The sequence below is a fragment of the Melanerpes formicivorus genome, unplaced genomic scaffold (genome assembly GCF_026170545.1).
Source record: "Melanerpes formicivorus ecotype bairdi unplaced genomic scaffold, bMelFor1.0.p_v2 SCAF_115, whole genome shotgun sequence".
NCBI classification, from domain to species: domain Eukaryota; kingdom Metazoa; phylum Chordata; class Aves; order Piciformes; family Picidae; genus Melanerpes; species Melanerpes formicivorus.
The window spans coordinates 1,340,407-1,359,685 of NW_027142467.1; the positions used below are offsets into that span (position 1 = coordinate 1,340,407).

The following is a 19,279-nucleotide window of genomic DNA, read 5'->3' on the forward strand; positions in this document are numbered from 1 at the left end:
CTCCTGCTGCCACAGGCAGCTGCTGCTTGGGGTGGTCGCTGCCAAGTGCCTGGGGCTGGGACTCCTTCGCTGCTGGCAGCCTTGGCCTTGGGGGGCTGAAGGCCTGCAGGAGTTGCTCAGCACTGAGCACACTCAGCTGCAGTGGTGCTTTGGGGTGGAGCAGCAGGTTGGGGCCCTCCCAGGGGGCTGGGTTTGCAGGCTGCAGGCTCCTGCCAGCTGCAGAGGGGCCTCAGCCCCTGGCTGTGCCTTGTCTGGCTCAGTGTTTGCTGCAGCTGTGCCTCAAGCTGCTTTGCTGCAGAGCTGCTGGCCAGAGCACACAGCCCCGAGGGCAGAGCAGGGAGGGAGGCTGCTGAGCAGCAATTGCCAGCAGCAGACCTGTGACATACTGGTTGTGGGTTGCCCTGGCCAGCCCAGGAGGTTGGGAAGCCCTCAGCTGGGCACACAGAGCACTGGCAGCATGCTGCAGCTGCTGGCTTCAGCCTGGCCATGGCTTGTGTGGAGCAGCAGGAGAGCTGCCTGGGTCTGGTGAGTGGGAGCAGCACAGCTGGGAGAGGGGAGGCAAAGCAGGGAGGAACTTTCTCCTAGCAGTGCCTCTGCTCTGCCAGCATTTGCTGCTTGTGTGCATTGCCAGGCTGCTGCTGCAGTGGAGTTGAACAAAAGCAGCAGCACCAGAGCAGGACCAAAGAGCCACTGAAAGCTCCTGGCAGAAGGAGCTGCCAAGTCCAGTCCTCCTCCAGCTGCCCAGTGCTGCAGAGAAAGGAGCTGAACCTCGCCAGCACTCAGCTCTCCTTGTCCTGCCTTCCCTCCTCTGCTGCTGTTCTCTCCTTAGCAGCTCCCAGGCTTTACACTGGCAAAGCTCTTTGGGGCTGTGTGGGCCTCGGCCTCCCTGCCTCAGAGCAAAGATCATCCCCAGAGTGTTTCCCCTGGAGCCTCCTGTCCATTGCTGGCCCTCAGCTGCTCCATGAGTGCTGCCAGCACTGTCAGGGAGTGCTCTGGTGCTGTGTGACCACAGCAGCACAGGGCTTTGCCCTGTGTTTGGGAGAGGGAACCTGGAGAGACAGCCCAAGAGCTGCTTAGCCTGAGCCTGCTCAGCACAGCCCAGCTCCTCTTGAGCCACCCAGGAGCCAGGTGGGAGAGCTTCTGCTTGCCCAGGCTGAGCTGGGCAGAGGGACTCGCCAGGAGACTGGGCTGGACTGGAGAGCAGTGTAGGGTTGTCACTCATGAGTCCTGCTGCCAGCAGCTGAACCTCTCCCTGCTCTCTGTGCACCCCCAGCTGCCAGCTGCCCTGCAGCAGAGCTGCTTTGAGCCTCTCCCAGCAGAGGTGGTCTTCCAGAACTACCTCCCCCACCAGGTCTACGAAGCGACGCTGGTTCTGCGCAACAAGGGCAGGGTAAGTGCTGGGGGGTGGGAGGAACCTGCCCTCTCTGGGCATGCTGTCTCTGACACTGCCATGTGCTGCTGGGAGCTAGCCCAGAGGAGCTTGCCTAGAGAGCAGCCTTGCCTCTGAAAGCCCTGGCTTGCTGAGAATGTTGAGGGCTCTGCAGCTGTTCTCTCGTCTCACGCTCTGCCTCAGGTGTGCACCGCATCCTGATGGCTCCTTGGTTACTCTTGCCTTTGGGGAGGGCCTCTCTGCCCCTCACAGCCTGCTTAGCTGCTTCAATCCCCTGACAAAGCTCAGGGCTTGTCTTCTCTGCTTGAGGCTGGAATAAGTCCTAGGGAGTGGCACTGAAACTCCAGGAGAGGTGTTTGGAAAGAGCAGTGGAACAGACTGATGGAGCAGCAGCAAGGGGAGGCCTTTAGGCACGACCTGGGGGTCCTGCTACGCTTCATTCAGCCCTGCTGGGGCTTTCCTGGAGCTCTGCTTTCCCTTTGGAACACCACAGCACATCCAGAGCCATCTCCTCCTGAAGGTCTCCACCTGTGCTTGGAAAGAATTGGTGGTGCTGAGGAGATTCCCCAAAGAAGTGGAGCAGGGAAATGCTGCCAAATGCCAGCAGTTTTGTTCCTGTGGAAAGAGGAAGATTTGAGACCCTTTGAATTTGAGCTGGGGAAACATTTGCTGGAGTGAGGCAGGTGCCCAGAGCAAGCTGGTGAGAAGAGACAGGAGGGAGGAGTGGGGCTGGGTTCAAAGGTGCTCCAGGAGAGAACCCTGTGCACACAGGGGCTTCTCTTGCCAGGCAGCAGGCAGTGTGCTGGAGGCAGAGAAGGGTCAGCAAAGGAAGTGTCCTGGAAGCTGCTGCTCTGCAGTGGGGAGCAAGATGTGAAGGGGAGAGGAGAGCAGCTGGGAAGGCAGAAGCAGCCTGCATGAGAGCAGGGGAAGGAGCTCCCCCCCACACACCTCCCTCCTGGGGGAAACAAGGGGACAACAAAAGCTGTGGGGGAAGAGCAAGAGCAGTCCAAGTGTGTCCTGAGAGAAGAGGCTTTGCCAGGGCTGTGGCTGGAAAGAGAAGCCCCTTTGGCAAGGAAGGCTGCAAAGTGTGGTCCCTCTCAGTTCCTGCTGGGGAGAACAGAGCCATTCCTGCTCTGGTGCCTGGCTTGGGAGTGTTGGCAAGAGGCCCCTGGGACATTGGTGTGCTCCACACTGACCCCAGACACTGTGCTGCTCTTTCCCCTTTCCTCATTAAAATGGGCCTCAGTTTCTCCTTTCCTCTGGCTCTGCTTCACAGCAGGGCTTGGGCCTGCAGCCCATGTCCCAGAGCTCCTTTGCCCAGGCAGCAGGAACTTGGCTCCAGCCTTGTCCTCTGTGCTGGAAGTGCCTTGGGAAGGAAGGATGGCAGCTGGCCATGGCCAGGTTTCTTCTCACAGTGCCACAGGTGGCAAAATCCCAGTTGTGTCTTCCCTGCAGGTTCCTCAGTGGGTGAAGGTCATCCTGGAGACCTCTCCTTACTTCAAGTTGGTTGGCCCCAAGGATGTGTGCCAGAAGGTAGCACCTGGCATGGCTTCTACTTACTGCATCCTCTTCACCCCTGAGGAGAACAAGGTGAGGCTGCAGGTCTCAAGAGGTTGCTGCCTGCAGTGGTAGGAGGAGCCAGGGAATTCCAGGCCTGTCAGCCTGACCTGAGTGCCAGGCAAGGTTATGGAACAGGTCATCTTGAGTGCAATCACACAGCCCTTACAGGATGGCCAAGGGCTCAGGCCCAGCCAGCATGGATTTAGGAAGGGCAGGTCCTGCCTGACCAACCTGATCTCCTTCCATGCCCAGGTGACTGCCTGGTGGCTGTGGGGAGCTGGGAGCCACTGCTGATGGTGATGTGGCAAAGGCCTTTGGGCAATGTGCCTGAGCATCCCTGCCAAGCTTCCAGGAGGTGCCTGCATTGCTGGGACTGCACTTGGCACCGTGGCACAGCTGGGTGCCTTTCCCAGGCTTCAGTGGCTCTGGGGGGCTGGCACCCCTGAGGTGGAGTCACTCTGGGCTGCCTCAGCATCCAAGCATCAGAGAATCTGCTTTGGTGCTGCTGGCCTGCTGAGAGAGCAGGTGGGGCAGAGGGGCTGGCTCAGCTCTGATCCTTCCCAGCCCTGTGCCAGTTGTGCTGCAGGAGAGAGGGGTGCCCAGGGGCTGCTGCATCTCTGCCTGCAGCTGGCAGTGAGACAAAGCCCAGCAGCTTCCCTTCTGCCCTGGGGCTGGCACTGCCTGCAGCCTGCTGAGGCTGTTCCTTTCCCTGCAGGATTACTGTCACCAGCTGCTCTGTGTCACCCAGAGGGAGGAGTTCACTGTGCCCATCCGGGCTGTAGGTGCCCAGGCTGTGCTGGACTTCCCCCAGCAGCTAAACTTCTCCATCTGCCCAGTCAAGTACAGCACCCAGAGGACTCTGCTGCTCCGCAACGTGGGCGAGCGGGAGGCTCACTACAGCCTCAGCACTCAGAGGTGAGGAGCTCAGCATCCTGCTCTGCTCTTCAGGCCAGGCTTTGCTTGTCCCTGCCTCTGCTTTCTAGGCTGGGATCTCCTGGGCCAGGAGTTGCCTTGCCATTTGCAGCTCTTGAGGTGAGGTTTCTGGGTGGCAGGGAGCCAGGGGGAAGCTCAGAGTGCCAGCAGCCCTTCCAGCCCTGTGCTCTCCAGCAGCCCTTCCAGCCCTGTGCTCTCCAGCAGCCCTTCCAGCCCTGTGCTCTCCAGCAGCCCTTCCAGCCCTGTGCTCTCCAGCAGCCCTTCCACTCCTGTGCCCTCCAGCAGCCCTTCCAGCCCTGTGCCCTCCAGCAGCCCTTCCAGCCCTGTGCTCTCCAGCAGCCCTTCCAGCCCTGTGCTCTCCAGCAGCCCTTCCAGCCCTGTGCTCTCCAGCAGCCCTTCCAGCCCTGTGCTCTCCAGCAGCCCTTCCACTCCTGTGCCCTCCAGCAGCCCTTCCAGCCCTGTGCCCTCCAGCAGCCCTTCCAGCCCTGTGCTCTCCAGCAGCCCTTCCACCCCTGTGCTCCCCAGCAGCCCTTCCAGCCCTGTGCTCTCCAGCAGCCCTTCCAGCCCTGTGCTCTCCAGCAGCCCTTCCAGCCCTGTGCTCTCCAGCAGCCCTTCCAGCCCTGTGCTCTCCAGCAGCCCTTCCACTCCTGTGCCCTCCAGCAGCCCTTCCAGCCCTGTGCTCTCCAGCAGCCCTTCCACCCCTGTGCTCCCCAGCAGCCCTTCCAGCCCTGTGCTCTCCAGCAGCCCTTCCACCCCTGTGCTCCCCAGCAGCCCTTCCAGCCCTGTGCTCTCCAGCAGCCCTTCCAGCCCTGTGCTCTCCAGCAGCCCTTCCACTCCTGTGCCCTCCAGCAGCCCTTCCAGCCCTGTGCCCTCCAGCAGCCCTTCCAGCCCTGTGCTCTCCAGCAGCCCTTCCACCCCTGTGCTCCCCAGCAGCCCTTCCAGCCCTGTGCTCTCCAGCAGCCCTTCCAGCCCTGTGCTCTCCAGCAGCCCTTCCAGCCCTGTGCTCTCCAGCAGCCCTTCCACTCCTGTGCCCTCCAGCAGCCCTTCCAGCCCTGTGCCCTCCAGCAGCCCTTCCAGCCCTGTGCTCTCCAGCAGCCCTTCCACCCCTGTGCTCCCCAGCAGCCCTTCCAGCCCTGTGCTCTCCAGCAGCCCTTCCACTCCTGTGCCCTCCAGCAGCCCTTCCAGCCCTGTGCTCTCCAGCAGCCCTTCCACTCCTGTGCCCTCCAGCAGCCCTTCCACTCCTGTGCCCTCCAGCAGCCCTTCCAGCCCTGTGCCCTCCAGCAGCCCTTCCAGCCCTGTGCTCTCCAGCAGCCCTTCCAGCCCTGTGCCCTCCAGCAGCCCTTCCAGCCCTGTGCCCTCCAGCAGCCCTTCCAGCCCTGTGCTCCCCAGCAGCCCTTCCAGCCCTGTGCTCTCCAGCAGCCCTGCTCTGGTGGCATTGCCAGCAGCTGGGCTCTGCAGCCTCACTGCAGGGAGCTGGATGCAGTGTATGGGGCACCTGCTGTCCTTCTTTACTCTAAGGCCCTTCTGAGGGCTGAATCTCCTCAGCACTGAGCCAGGAGCTCTCTTTCTGATCCCCTGGGGGGTTGGTTTTCCTTCTGCTGTCTGCAGTGAGTGGAGCTAACTCCACTTGGTGTCTGGTCCCCAGTGGTGGTCCCCAGGGCTCAGTGCTGGGGCCAGCTCTCCTGAACACTTGCTCAATGCCCTGGGTGAGGACATTGAGGCTCCCTCAGTCAGTTTGCAGACAGGCCCAACTGGGCAGCAGTGCTGAGCTGCCTGTTAACCTACAGAGGCACCTGGCCAGGCTGGATCAAAGGCCAAGCCAATGGCATGAGGTTGATCAAGGCCAAGTGGCAGGGCCAGTACCTGGGTCACAGCAACCCCCTGCAGTACTGCAGGCTGGGGGAAGAGTGGCTGGAAAGATGCCCAGCAAAGACCTGGGGTGCTGCTCAACAGAGGCTGCAGATGAGCCAGCCGGTGGCCAGGTGGCTGAGCAGGCCAACAGCATCCTGGCCTGGGTCAGCCATGGTGTGGCCAACAGGAGCAGGGCAGTGTAGCCTGCATTGGGTACTGGATGCACAGCCTGAGTACTGCATTGACTTTTGGCCCCCTCACTGCAGGGAGCACACTGAGGTGCTGGGGTGGCTCCAGGAGGGACTACAAAGCTGGTGAATGGTCTAGAGCAAAAGTCTTGTGAGGAGAGGCTGAGGGCACTGGGGATGTTTAGCCTGGAGGAGGCTGAGGGCAGATCTTCTGTCTCTCTTCAGCTCCCTGACAGGAGGCTGGAGCCAGGCAGGGCTTGGTCTCTGCTCCCAAGGAACAAGTGCTAGGCCACGAGGAAATGCCCTCAGTTGTGTGTGGCTTGGGACATGAGGAACAATTTCTTGCCCTTGAGGGTTGTCAAGGCCTGGTCCAGGTGGCCTGGGGCAGTGGTGGAGTCCCCATCCCTGGGGGCTTGGTGTGGTGCTGAGGGCCATGGTTTGGGGGTGCCCTAGCAATGGGAGCATGGTTGGACTGGAGCTGAAAGATCTCTTCCAGCCAAAAAGGTTCTCTGCTTCTGCTGCTTGGGGCTGCTTTGCTCCTTGCTTGCAGAAGGCAGCTGCAGAGCAGTGGCCTGCAGCAGGGCTGTGGTGCCCAGGTCTCTGCAGCAGCCCTGCTGTGTCTCTCTCTTGCAGCCCATTCTCTGCTGAGCCCTGTGTGGGAGCTCTGGGGGTCGGTGCTGCTGTGCAGGTGGCTGTGGAGTTCCTGCCGCTGCGGACCGGGGAGCACCGCGGGGTCCTGAGCCTGCACTGGGACTCAGGTCAGTGCTGGGCACTGCCTGCCTGCACTCTGTGTCCCTGGCTGCCCACTGCAGAGCCTGAGCTTTGGTTCCCAGCCAGTGCTGGGCCTGAGGGCTGACAGGAGGAGGGCAGGGCTCTGTCAGACGCTGTGGTGCCCAGGGCCTCTGGCACTCCTCTGTCCCCTGCTCTGCTTCTCCCTTGCCTTGCCTCAGAGCCTTTTGCTGCACTCTCCTCCATCCATCTCCATCCCACAGCTCCCAGCTTCAGGACTAAAAGGCTCTTGGGCTTGGGCAGGAAGTGCTCACTGCCTCCTTGGAGAGGTGTCAAACTCCTCCTGGGGTGGGAGAAGCCAAGAGCAGGCCCCAGGAGAAGTGTCAGCCTCAGCAGGCCCTTGAGGAGTAAGTGGGGAGCGGAGCTGGGACCTCCAAATGCTGCCCACAGGCTTGGCTCAGCAGAGCTGATGCTGAAGCAGAGCCTTGCTCACAGGTGCCCTCGGGGTGTGTTTCCTCTGCCTGCAGCAGAGCTTTGCTTTGTCCCTGTTGCTGCCCCTGGCTCCTGGGCAGCCTGATGTGCTCCCTGGGTGCTTCTGTGGTGCTGCAGCCCTGCAGTGAGCACTGGAGCTCTCTGGGGCTGGCAGAAAGGATCCAAATGCTCCTGTAGCTTGCAAGTGAGATGAGCAAGACTCCCCTCTGCTTTCCTGCAGGAGAAGATATTCACACCAGCCTCAGTGGCACGGCTGTGGATGTGAACATCAGGCTGGACAGGAGCTCCTTGAGCATGGAGCAGACCTACCTGTCGCTGAGCAGCCGCAGCACCCTGCTCATCCACAACAGCAGCAGTGTGAGAGCTCACTTCCAGTGGAAGGCTGCTGCTAGTCAGGAGGAGGAGGAGCAGCAGCAGAGGTGGGTTGGAAAGCTGCACTGCAGGCAGATCCCTCTCCAAGGGTGACACTCAAGTGTGGCCTCCAGGGCTCTGGGTGCTTTGCAATGGTTGAGGCCAGGAAAGCCCCCACAGCACCAAGGCCTGGATCCCTGGGCTTTGGGGTACTGGAGCTCAGCACTTCCCTTCCCAGCTGCATCCACACTCCAGCTGAGGATGGTGTCTTGGGGAGGAACTGCAGGGCCTGGATTTCCTCAGAGAGCAAACTGACTTGTGGGGGCCACAAAGCACTGAGGCCCAGAGATCTCTGGGCTCCAGAGGGACCATGAGGCTGAGGCAAGGCTCAGTGCTGGGCTGCACTGAGTAGCAGCACTGAGCACAGCTGCATGCAGCACAACTCTGCTGCTACTCGCTGCAGCTTCTCCTGCTGCAGCTGGCACAAGCTGGCAGGCTCCTTTCCCAGCCCTGTGCAGGGCAGAGTGCTTCAGGGGCCCAGAAGGTTGAGGCTATCCTGCTGCAGGCTGTTAACTGCCTGCTGGTGTCCCAGTTTCCAGCACCAGGAGCTATTTCCACCCTGCCTTGGAGGCTGAGCAGAGCTGGGAGGTGGAGGGTTCTGCAGGGAGGGTGGAGCAAGGCAGGACTTAGAAGTCCAGTTGAGTTTCAGCACCTGTGTCTTTGTGGTGGTGGGAGATGGGGCAGGCTCTCCAAAGGCTGCCTGTGGTGAAGCTTGGAAATTGCCACCTCAGGCAGCAGAGGAAGAGCTGGAGCCCAGGGGCTGAGCTGGAAAGCACACTGCAAAGCCTGGGGGATCCCGGGAAGCCTTGGGTGACTTTCCAGCCCCAGGTGCATGGAGGGATCTGGAGTTAGTCTGAAGCCACAGCTGGGGAGGAAAGTGCCTTCAGCTGGAGTGCTCTTCAGGGGCTTCTGAGCAAGTCAAGTTCAGTGTGGTTGGGCCAGGCAGGCCCTAGAGGCCAGCCCCAGGTTCCCCTCGCTCAGTGCTTTTCCTTGCCCAGTGTGTGGCTGCTGTGCAAGCTCAGGCTGTGCAAAGAGCAGCCCTGAGCAGCTCCAGGGGAGGAAGAGCCACTCGAGGCTGTTGTTGGAGCCTCCATCAGCTGTGGCAGTGGCTGTGAAGCAGGAAGGCTCCCGGGGGGCTGCTGCCTTTCACAAAGCTCTTCCGAGCTTGCAAGCAGGGAGTGCGAGTGGCCAGGGAAGAGGCAGGGATCGTGGGCTGGGAGCCGGGGGCTCGGGGGCAGCCCCTTGCTGTGCCGCTGCTGTGCCTCCCCGAGCGCTTCTGCCAGAGCCTCTGCAGAGCTGCTGGTGATGCCCTTGTCTGCTGGGCTTTGTCTCTGGGCTGCAGGCTGTGGGGGCAGTTCAAGCCGCGTCCCCCCCTGGAGCCCAGGAAGCAGCCTGCGCCCCAGGGACGCCGTTCCCGGCTCCCCCGCATCTTCCAGCAGCAGAGGGCGAAGGCGCAAGGAGAGTCCCTGCTGTGCCGCTCTGAGGAGATCTTCACCATCGAGCCGCTGGTGAGCCGCAGCTGAGAGCCCTTCTTCCTCCTCCTCCTCCTCCTCCCTGGGGAGGTCCCTTGGCAGATCCTGCCCCCAGCTCCCGCAGAGGGAGTGGAGCTGGCGGGGCTTGGTGCACAAAGCCTTGGTGAGCTGCAGGGCCCTGGCAGGCAGCGAGAGCCTGCTGGCAGCTGAGCAAAAGAAGGGCACTGCCTCGGTGTCCTTCCAGCCCTCAGAGGGCTCTGCGGTGTTAGCTGCAAGGACATCCCCTCCGTGTGGCTCGGGGGCTGCCCAGAGGCTGTTAGAGCACTGCAGGTCCCAAACCACCTGAAGAAGGGAAGGAGAGGAGGCAAAGGGCAGCTGAGTTATGGCAATAGCAATCCCCTCCTGGAAGCCGGGCTTCCACCAGCTCTGAGTCTCCCTGCCAGTGTCACCTGTGAGCCTGGGCCCCAGGCTGGCAGGTTGAAAGGGGCTCTGGGAGTTGTGGTGCCCCTAGGTACAGAGAAGGGCTTGCTGCTGGTTCTGGGAGCCCAAGCCCACATCCTGCCACCAACCAGAGCCCTGACTCGGAGGGAGAGCATGGTCTGAGCTGGAGAATGCTGCTGTCTGAGCAGCATCTCATCTGGGAGTAAAGCCTGCAGGAATCCCAGCCTCTTCTTTCTATGCAGAGAGGTGAAATGAGTGTGAAGGAAGGGCTCAGCTGCTCTTGCTGCTTCCTCCTGGAGCCCATGGAAGGCTGAGAGCCAGCAGCAGCAGCACCACTGCGCTGTCCCAGCACAGCAGCTGGCAGCAGCAGGATGGGAGCAGGAGGTTGTGGCAGAGCAGTAGGGATGTTGGAGGCAGTGGGAGGTGAGCAGCATCCTGTGGTGTGTCAGAGCTGCTTTGGGAGTGTGTTGGGGGCTCCTGCTTGGTGACAGCTGCACTGTGTCTCCACAAGCAGCTGAACCTGCTCTCCAGCTTGTGAGGGGCAGCAGTCTGGCTGCCCACAGCACTGAGTCCTGGTGCTCCTGGTAATGATGGAGGGACACCAAGTGCAGCCTGGCCTCAAGCCTTGGGAGTGGAAACCTTTCCTCACTGGCTCTGGGGATGTGCCACACTGTGCTCTAGGACTGACTTAGAAGTGGGCTGCTCCATGGCTCTCTGCCCTTCTGCCCTGTCCAGCCTTCTCAGTCTCTTGGTTTCCCAGGCTTCCCTCCCCTCTGGAGCAGGTTCCCTTGCAGAGCTCTGCCTGTGTCTGTCTCTCCTCCCCCAGCCCAGCACATGTGGTGCTTGCTCCTCGCTCTCCCTTGGTGCTCTGAAGAAGGGCTGCAGGGCTGTGGCTGCAAACATGAGCTGGAAGCTTTGGTGATCAATGGTTTGCTGCCATCCTCTCTTCTAGGAGGGAGAGGTGTGGCCAAACTCCTCAGCTGAGATCCAGGTGACCTTTAAGCCCCAGGCAGCCAGAGTCTATGAAGCCAAGTTCTACTGTGACATCTCAGGTACAGCTCCATTCTGCTGCTCTCTGCCCCAGGCTGCAGGCCAGGCACAAGCAACCTTCCAGCCCCCTGGCTCCTGCTCTAGTTGCTAGGAAGGGTCAGTGGCCAACAGGACCCGTGCCTGCTGTCCCTGTGGCTCCCAGCTGCTCTGCTGTCCAAGGCCAGGGCTCAGGACACTGCCTCTGGACCACTGATTCCAGAACATGTGAGGCAGGGAAGGGCTCAGGTTTCCTGCCATGGGTTTGCCAGCCTTTGCTCTGCTGGGAGGTGTCTGTGAAGGCCAAGGAGCTACAGAACACAGCAGCCCCTAAGCCCCTCTAGCCTGTTTCCCTCCAAGAGGAGTCCTCATAGCCTGGAGGCATCCTGGGGCTCCTGAGGTGGTAGGAGCTGAGTTCCAGAGTGCTGCCAGCCCCTGGATCTCCTCCCACTGGTCAGCTACTGCCAGCGCTTAGGTGGGGAACCCTGCTGAATGCAGGGTGCCCTCCAAAGGAGCATCTCTGGCCAGCAGGTGCTTCTCCCTGCCTGGGAAGTGTCTCCTGGCAGCTCTGAGGCTGTGCTTCCCCTGGGTGGCGTTGCTCAGGGCTTGCTCTGCTCAGCAGGAGGTCTCTCCCTGGCAAGCTGAGCCCCAGCAGCCTGCTGGATGAGCTCTGTGCCGCTGCTGTCTCCCTGCAGGGTGCTCAGGCTGTTGGTGGCAGCAGCCAGCACTGCCCCCTGAGTGACACCAGCTCTGCCCTTCCAGAGGTGGTGGCTGTGCTGTGCTAGCCCAGGGCAGGGAGTGCTTGTAGCCAGGTTCAGGCTTCCTTGTCCTTCCTCTCCATCTCTGCAGGGTGCTGCTCAGGCTGTGTCTCAAGGGTGGGAGCTCGCTGCCAGGCTTTCTCCACGGAATCTGATGGGTGTCCTCACCTCCAGAGCTCATGGAGGTCCAGCAGCCCAGCTCCCACTCTTGGAGGGTGCTGAAAGCACCAACCCTGCTCTGCTGCTTTGTTGATTTCCTTCCTGCCCCAAGCCAACGGACACAGATGCCAGGGAACAGCTTTTGACTTGCCCAGGAATTGGGCCTGGTTCCCTTGGCCAGTGCCACCTCCAGTGTGAGCCCAGGGCTTGTGTTCCCAAAATGTCTTCCTGCCCCAGCTGCACTTGTCAGAGCTGGGCAAGGCAATTCTTGCTTCACAAAGTTGCCAGTGCTGAGCTGCTGGCTCTGGGCTTTCTGCTCTGCTGAGGGAGATGTCCATCCCTCTACAGCAGGGGTGGATCTCCAGGGCTTGTGCCAGGAGAGGTTTTGCATTGCAGAGCAATAAGAGAGCTACTTGCACACAGCCCTTGAGCTGCTCTGGGGCTCCAGGAGGCAGAGCTGAGCAAATGCTCTGTATTGGGAGAGAGAAGCCTGCTCTTGACAGACCCTGCTGGGCCTTCAGGAGAGCTTCACTTCTTGCAGCCATTCTGTGGCAGATGAGCATTCCAAAGCAGCGGGTCCCCTGTGCTGCCAGGGTGGACACTGTCCCAGAATCAAGGTCCCTGTGAGTTGAAAGAAACCAAGGAGTCAATTAATTTTGCTCCTTGATTCCTCCAAGCCCCTTGGCTGACCTCCTCAGACCTTGAGCATGTTTGACACTGAGGGTGGTGAGAGCCTGGCCCCAGTTGCCCAGGGAGGGGTAGGTGCCCCACTGCTGGAACCCCTTCAGGTCAGGTTGCTTGGGGCTCAGAGCCAGCTGCTGTGCCTGCAGCTGTTCTGCTGAGTGCTGCTGCTTGGGCTGGCTGCCCTTGGAAGGTCCCTTCCCACCTCAAGGCCTCAAGGAGTCATCCAATGGAACTCTCTCCCCAGGCCGTGAGGCCAGGCTGCCTCTGCACATCCAAGGGGAAGGCCGAGGGCCCTGGCTCTGCTTCAGCCTTGAGCAGCTGGACCTTGGGCAGGTGTTGGTTGGATCCAGCAGCAAGTCTGAGGTGAGCAGCAGGGGCTGGCAGGGCTTGGGGGGAAGTCCTACTATGGAGACAGGCTGTGGGAGCTGGGGCTGTTCAGGCTGGGGAAGAGAAGGCTCCAGGGAGAGCTCAGAGCAGCCTTCCAGGAGCTGAAGTAGCTCCAGGAGAGCTGGGGAGGGACTTTGGCCAAGGGCTGGGGGAGAGGAGGAGAGGGAATGGGGTGAAGCTTGAGGAGGGCAGCTTGAGACTGGAAACTAGGAAGATTCTTTAGAGTGAGAGGAGGGAGAGCCTGGCACAGGCTGCCCAGGGAGGCTGTGGCTGCCCCCTCCCTGGAAGTGTTCAGGAGCAGGCTGGATGAGGCCTGGAGCAGCCTGGGCTGGTGGGAGGGGTCTCTGCCTATGGGGGGGGTTGGAACTGGATGAGCTGGAAGGTCCCTTCCAACCAACCCATTCCAGGATCCATTCTATGAAGTCCTGGCTGCTTGGCATCAAACCCCCAAAGGCTGAACTTCCCTTTGGCTTCTGCCAAGCAGCAGCAGGCAGCATCCTCTGCCTTTGCCAGCTGTCAGCTTGTGCTGCTCTGGGCTGGACCTGCAGGCCAAAAGCCCAAATGGAAACCGATTGAGATTCCCTCCCCCTGTCCCTTTCCTGGTAAGGTAAAGCAAATCAGGCAGGAGAAAGGAGAGGTAAGATCAGGGAAAAAATGGTCTGGAATCTGTTTGGAAGTGAAAAAAGGTAATTTTATCTATCTCTATGTATCAGTAACAGGGCAGGTTCCAAAGGGATAGGGTGAAGGGCAGGGGGCAAAGCATCCAAAGGCAGCCCCAGCTGGCACTGGATTCCCTTGGTGCCAGTGGCTGCAGCTCTTCAGGAGGTGTGGATGCAGCAGGGAGCAGCAGGGGGGGGATGCAGCAGCCCTGGGGAGCCTTCTGTGCAGCAGTGGCTGTGCAGGGGAAAGAGAGAGCAGGAGCAGAGCTCTGCTCTGCCTAGCAAGGCTTGCTGGGCAGGGAGGGGCAGTGGCATAGAGCCCCTTGGAGCCAGGGGACCCCTCCTCCTGGGAGGGGGAAAGCCAAGTCTCTCTCTGCCCAGCCAGAGCAGCTGGGGCTGGGCTCTTTTCAGCCCCCATCAAGGGGGGTGTAACCCTGCAGGGAGGTGCTTGGGCAGGACACAAATCAGCCTCCTGGAAGGAAAGAAAGTTCCTTAGGGGTTTCCATTGGCTGTCTTGCAGGTGATCCTGCACAACAAAGGAGCCATCCATGCCTCCTTCAGCTTGGTCCCTCCAACTACAGCTCTGGGCCCCTGCTTCAGCTTCTCCCCCTGTCAGGGCCTTCTCTTGCCAGATGAGTTCCAAGTCATCCAGGTCTGCTTCTGTCCCCCTGTCCTGGGGCACTTCACAGAGGAATTCAGGTTCAGTGTGGAAGGATGCCCTGAGCCTGTGACCTTGACTGTCAGGTGAGAGGCTGAGTGCAGCCCCCTGTGCTGTGAGAGCAGCTTTGCAGCCTGCCAGCAGCAGTGCAAGCTGCAGGCTCTGCAGTGCTCTGCAGCCAAGCCAAGGCCTCCTCTGCTGTGTCCCCCCAGGGGCTGTGTCTCTGCACCCCCTCTGCGCTTCGATGTCCCTTGCCTGCGCTTCGGGGACGTCTCCTATGGTGAGTGTGGCCTGGCCTTGGAGCACAGCCCGAGGGCTCTGCAGCCCCAGAGTGCAGCCTCAGAGCCTCCAGCACTGGTGGCCCTCCAGAGCAGCCTGCAGGAGGTTCAAGCAGGGCTGCAGGCTGCCTGGGCAGGGCTTTGCCATCCTGAGGGCACAGAGGCCCAAAGGACTGGCAGAGCAGGGTCTTGTGGGGTCCCTGATGGTCTGATCAGCCCCAGGCTGCCAGTCCTTGGCAGCAGGATGGCTGTGAGAGCCCCAGCAGGGCCCAGGGGCTGGGACTGCAGGAGCAGGGAGTTGAAGCTCTGGCCTAGCCCATAGCTGCTGTGGGTCAATGTTGCCAGGCCTGGAGACCATTTCCCCCCTGAGCTGCAGGGTGAGATGTTGCTTGGTGCTGGGAGGGCCACTGGTTGTCAGTGCCAGGGAATGTGGCCAAGAAACAGCTCTGCCTCAGGCCCTGGTGTGCTCAGAGCCCTGGGCTCCTTCTCCTTGCCCAGCAGAGGCCCAGCTCTGCTGCCTGAGCACTGAGCTGCAGGTTCTGCTGCTTCAGCTCAGGCTCCCAGAAGGGTTTTCCCTGAGGGGCTCTCAGCTCTGCCTGGGAAGCCAGTTCTGGGCTGCCTGAAGAGCTGTGCTCAGCCTGGCCAGGATGCCTCTCTGTTTTCCTCCTGCTGAGGGACTTGGCTAAGAGAAGTGCTGGCCTTTGCTGAGCTGCAGCCTCCCCTCCCTCCATCCCTGCCCTGTCTCTTGGCTTCCTTGTGAGCAGACAAAGCCAGAGGGCTGCCAGCAGGCAGCAGCCTGGGATCCAAGAGGAGAAGAGTCCTCTCCAGCTGCTGGCCTGGAGAAGGCCTTTGCAGCTGCAGGCTCCTGGTGCTTGCTGTGCCCTGCTGGCCACCCTCTGCTGAGAGCAGCCTTGGCCTTCTTGGCCAGGAGGGCCCCTGGCTGCCCGATGGGGAACTTGTTGTCCCCCAGCAGTGCCAGCACAGAGCTGCTTGGCTTCCGCGGCAGCTGCAGCTCAGAGGGAAGAGAGCCAGAGGCCAGGGGCAGCCTGAGCATGTCAGGAGATTGCCTGCAGGAGGCAGAGGAGCTGTGTGCAGAGGTGCAGAGCTGTGTCCTTTCTCCTAGGCTTCCCTCACAGCCTGTTCTGTCGCCTGACCAACACCTCCCTGGTGCCTGTGGCCTTCACCCTCCGTGTGCCCGGGGACGGTGTGGCAGAGCCCAGCGTGCCCAGCACTGCCCAGGTGCTGGACAACTCTCTGCCCTCCTGGAAGAAGAGAGCCAGGAGGTGCCTCAGGCCCTGTGAGTTCACCATCAGCCCTGGCAGAGGCACCATCCCTGCCCTGAGCTTCCAGGACATCCAGGTAGGGAGCAGTGGGGCCAGAGGGGCTTCAGCAGCTGGGGCTGAGGCTGCCCTGCTCTGGGAGAGGGCTTCAGTGCTGCTGGCTGGGAGGGGGAGGCCAGGCAGAGCCCTGCAGCAGGGCTGGGCTGTTGGGAGCTGTGCTGCTCTGGGACTTGCCTTTGGAGCAGCCTTTGGAGCCTGCAGGCAGAAGCTGCAGCTCCTGCCCCCCAGGCTCCAGGCCAGAAGCCACTGCTGAGGCTTTCAGAGCTGCTTAGGCTGATTCCTTGGCCTGCAGCTGGGCAGAGGAAGGCTGAGGGCAGCAGGAGGCTGTTGCAGGGAGAGATGTGGCTGTAGGAAGCAGTTAGCTTCTCTGCCTGCTCTTCTTCCTCCTGTGCTGTGGGCAGGATGAGTTGGATTCCCTGCAGTGCTCTGCAGGGGGACTGCAGAAGCTGTGGTGGCTGTGAGCTGAGCAGGTTCTGCTGGGCCAAGCTTCTGCAGCAGCTTCCCCCTGCACAGCTGCAGTGGTTCTGCTGGAGGCAGCAGCTCTGCCCTGCACTGCTGCTGTTCCCTGGCCATGCAGTGCTGAGTGGCAGCTGGCCCTGCTGGGGCCTGCATTCCTCTCACCCATGGCCTGGGAGCTGCCACAGGCACTTCTGCAAGCAGCTCTTGCCAGCAGCCTTGTGGTGCTGCCAGGGCCTGTGCTCTGCAGATGGAGCAGCACCAGGGCCAAGGCCTCCCTTGCTTCCCATGGCCTGGGAATGGAAAGGCAGCAGCTGTGGGGGTGCTGAAGTGTTTGGGGCTTTGCTCTCCCCCCAGGTCACCCTGTGCTCCAACACCCAGGGCTTGTATGAGCTGGCTCTGGTGGTGGATGTGGATGGTGTGGGCCAGGAGCTGCTGTCACTGCCCCTCACAGCCAGGTACCAGCACTTTCCTTGCAGGGTCTCTTGGTGCATCCAGCCCCTTGCATGTGGTTTGCTGGCTCCAGCTCCACAGGAGGAGCCTTGCATCATGAGCTGGTTCTGCCCAGCCAGAGCTGGGAGCAGCAGGGCTTGCAGGCAGCCCCCTGGAGGAGCATCATCCCAGAATGGCCAGGCCTGGCCCTGAGCCTTTTCCTAAAGGACACAGCAATTCTATGGCTGCTTGGCACTGCCCCTCCCCTGGCACAGCCTGGGGCCATTTCTCTTGTGCTGTCACTCGTTCCTGGGGAGCAGAGCCCAAGCCCCAGCTGGCTCCAGCCTCCTTTCAGGGACATGTGGAGAGCCAGGAGGGCTCTGCTCTGCCTCCTTTGCTGCAGGCTAAACGCCGCCAGTTGCTCCCAGCAGCTCTGCTCCTGCCCAGCCCTGTTCTCCAGACCCTTCCCCAGCTGTGTTGCCCTTCTCTGGACCCGCTCCAGCCCCTCAATGCCCTTCTTGGAGGGGCCCTAAACTGCTGCCAGGATGTGAGGGGTGGCCTCAGCAGTGCTGAGCCCAGGGGGCCGATCCCTGCCCTGCTCCTGCTGGCCACGGGGTTGCTGATCCAGGCCAGGCTGCTGGTGGCAATTTGCAGCCACTCTGCTCTAGGCAGCTGTGTTCTGCTCCCTTCCATGCCCCCTGAGGGGTCAAGCAGCCTCTCCTCTGCCAGTGTCTCCATTGCCTCTGGCCCTCTCTCTGCCCAGGTGTGTGGTTCCTGCTCTGCGAGTGCCCAAGCCCGTGGTGACCTTCGGCCGCTGCTACCTGCAGCTCCCTGCCCAGCAGCTGCTGCCCCTGGTGAACGACAGCGACCTGCCAGGCTGCTATGCACTGCTGCCTCAGGTTGGCATCACCCCCACCCACCTCCTGCCCCCAGGGCTCAGCCAGGCTGTGCTGGGGAGAAAAGGGCTTTGGGAGAGAGAGACCTTGATGCTTTCCAGTCCATCCTACAGGTTTGCTGGGAACAGGAACCCACTGTCTTGGTCTGGAGAGGGAAAGAGCCTCAGTTCTTGTGAATATTCCTGTGTTAGGAAATTAGAGGCACAGAGGAGGCCAAAATAGCAACAGCTAGGCTATGTAGTACACAAATAAAGTGGATGGATCAGAAGGGGAGAGAGAGAGAAAATAGGGAGAGAGAGAAGAGGAATTCTATTGGCACCCCCCTCACCCCCCAAGACAGTTTGGGTCTGTGGAGGAAGGGTGCTGCAGCTTTGGCTGTAGAGGAGAGGTCATTGCTGTCCTCTGAGCAGCCTCTTCAGCTCCATGAGTTGTAGCAGGCACAACTTAGGACATGGAGAGAGGGTTCCTTTTGGTCTGCTTCTTCCAGGGTCTCTGTCATTTTCCCTCTCCTGGTATGCTCTCCGTTTTCCTTCAGAGCAGCATTGTCCTGCCTGCTGCCTTGGCCTCCTCCTGCCTTGGCTCCTCCTGCCTTGGCCTTCCCCTCTCTTGGCCTTCCCCTCTCTTGGCCTCCTCCTGCCTTGGCCTCTTCCTGCCTTGGCCTTCTCCTGAGCCAGTAGTTGCTCAGATCTGTGGAACAGCTTTTCAGAGGTGTGTGTTCCAGAGAGCAGGGATAGCAGTGGCCTCTGCCCGTTTCCAGGACAGCTGCAGTCTGCTTATCTCTGCACCTTCCTGAGAGGCATCCCAGTGGCTGCTCCCAATACACATCAGCTATTGCCTGGGCAAGCAGCAAAGGTGATTTTACCTTTGTTGAGTCCCATCAAGAGAGCCAAGATTCAGTCTCTCTCAGCTGCCCAAATGTAAGCTCAGGAAGCAGGGAAATGGGAACCTTCCTGAGGATCAACTTTAGGCAGCAATTGAGACAAATGTAGGCAGCTCTTTGGGAAGCAGTTTGCGCTCTGGCTCTGGGGTGCTGTCATGCAGGAGAACTCAGAGGGTGGTGAGAAGCTGCTCTGCCAGCCCAAGCAGGGAGATTTGTGAGTGCAGCAGCTTTGGGACCCCCTGAGGATGCTGAGGCCATCCAAGTCTTGCCTTTCATTCTGTGCCTTCCTGCCAGGGATTTCAAACTCTTTGTGAGTTGCTGCTGTGCACACCTTAAGGGTTGACATTTTTCTACAAGTTCCCTCTGCAGTAACCTTTGATTGCCAGGATCAACCCAGGCTGGAGAGCAGCCCTATGGAGAAGCCCCTGAGGATACTGAGGGCTGCCAAGCTGCTCCTGAGCTGGCATTGTGCAGTACCAGCCCAGAGCCAGCTGTGCCCTGGGCTGGTCCCCAGCAGTGGGCAGCAGGGGCAGGGAGGAGATTCTGCCCCTCTGCTGAGACCCCCCCCTGCAGTGCTGGGGCAGCTCTGGAGTCCTCAGCACATTCAGGGACCGGCTGGAGGAGGCCACAGCAATGCTGGGAGGCCTGGAAGCCCTCTGCTGTGAGGCCAGGCTGGGAGAGTTGGGGCTGTTGAGCCTGGAGAGGAGAAGGCTCCAGGGAGAGCTTCTGGTGGCTTTTCAGAGCCTGTTGGGAGAGGGGATGGCTTGAACTAAGAGAGGGAGATGTAGACTGGATAAGAGGAAGACATTTTTTCACTCTGAAGGTGGTGAGAGCCTGCCCAGGGTGCCCAGGGAGGTGAGAGTGCCCCTCCCTGGAACCTTTCCAGGCCAGGCTGTCAGGGGTGCTGAGCAGTCTGCTCCAGTTGCAGCTGTCCCTGCTCAGTGCAGGGGGCTTGGACTGGAGGAGCTTGAAAGATCCCTTTCAGCCCAGCCCCTTCTGTGCCCCTGCCCCTTCCAGAAGCACCAGGAGGATGCTGCTGTGCTGTACTCCAGCCCCATGCCCTGTGGGATCATTCAGCCTCACAGCTCCGTGGAGGTGCCACTGACCCTGGAGGCCCAGGTGCCAGGAGAGCAGCACACTCCTGCCCGTGTGGCCGTCTTTGGGCGTGCAGGACACCCCCTGGTGAGTGCTGGAGGGGC

The 19,279-nt window shown here is 60.8% G+C and overlaps 1 protein-coding gene across 1 annotated transcript in view; it reads left to right on the forward strand.

Moving 5' to 3' along the window:
• The window catches only part of LOC137456062 (hydrocephalus-inducing protein homolog), an 83,687-nt gene that overhangs the window by 16,719 nt on the left and 47,689 nt on the right, over positions 1-19,279 (forward strand). The window contains exons 8-21 of the mRNA XM_068167350.1: positions 1,274-1,390; positions 2,846-2,980; positions 3,666-3,865; positions 6,556-6,680; positions 7,364-7,562; positions 8,897-9,062; positions 10,420-10,519; positions 12,339-12,457; positions 13,661-13,884; positions 14,011-14,078; positions 15,200-15,435; positions 16,230-16,330; positions 17,068-17,203; positions 19,098-19,262. Of these exons, the coding sequence (XP_068023451.1) occupies positions 1,274-1,390; positions 2,846-2,980; positions 3,666-3,865; positions 6,556-6,680; positions 7,364-7,562; positions 8,897-9,062; positions 10,420-10,519; positions 12,339-12,457; positions 13,661-13,884; positions 14,011-14,078; positions 15,200-15,435; positions 16,230-16,330; positions 17,068-17,203; positions 19,098-19,262 (2,091 nt within the window). The remainder of the gene's footprint in view (positions 1-1,273; positions 1,391-2,845; positions 2,981-3,665; positions 3,866-6,555; positions 6,681-7,363; positions 7,563-8,896; positions 9,063-10,419; positions 10,520-12,338; positions 12,458-13,660; positions 13,885-14,010; positions 14,079-15,199; positions 15,436-16,229; positions 16,331-17,067; positions 17,204-19,097; positions 19,263-19,279) is intronic.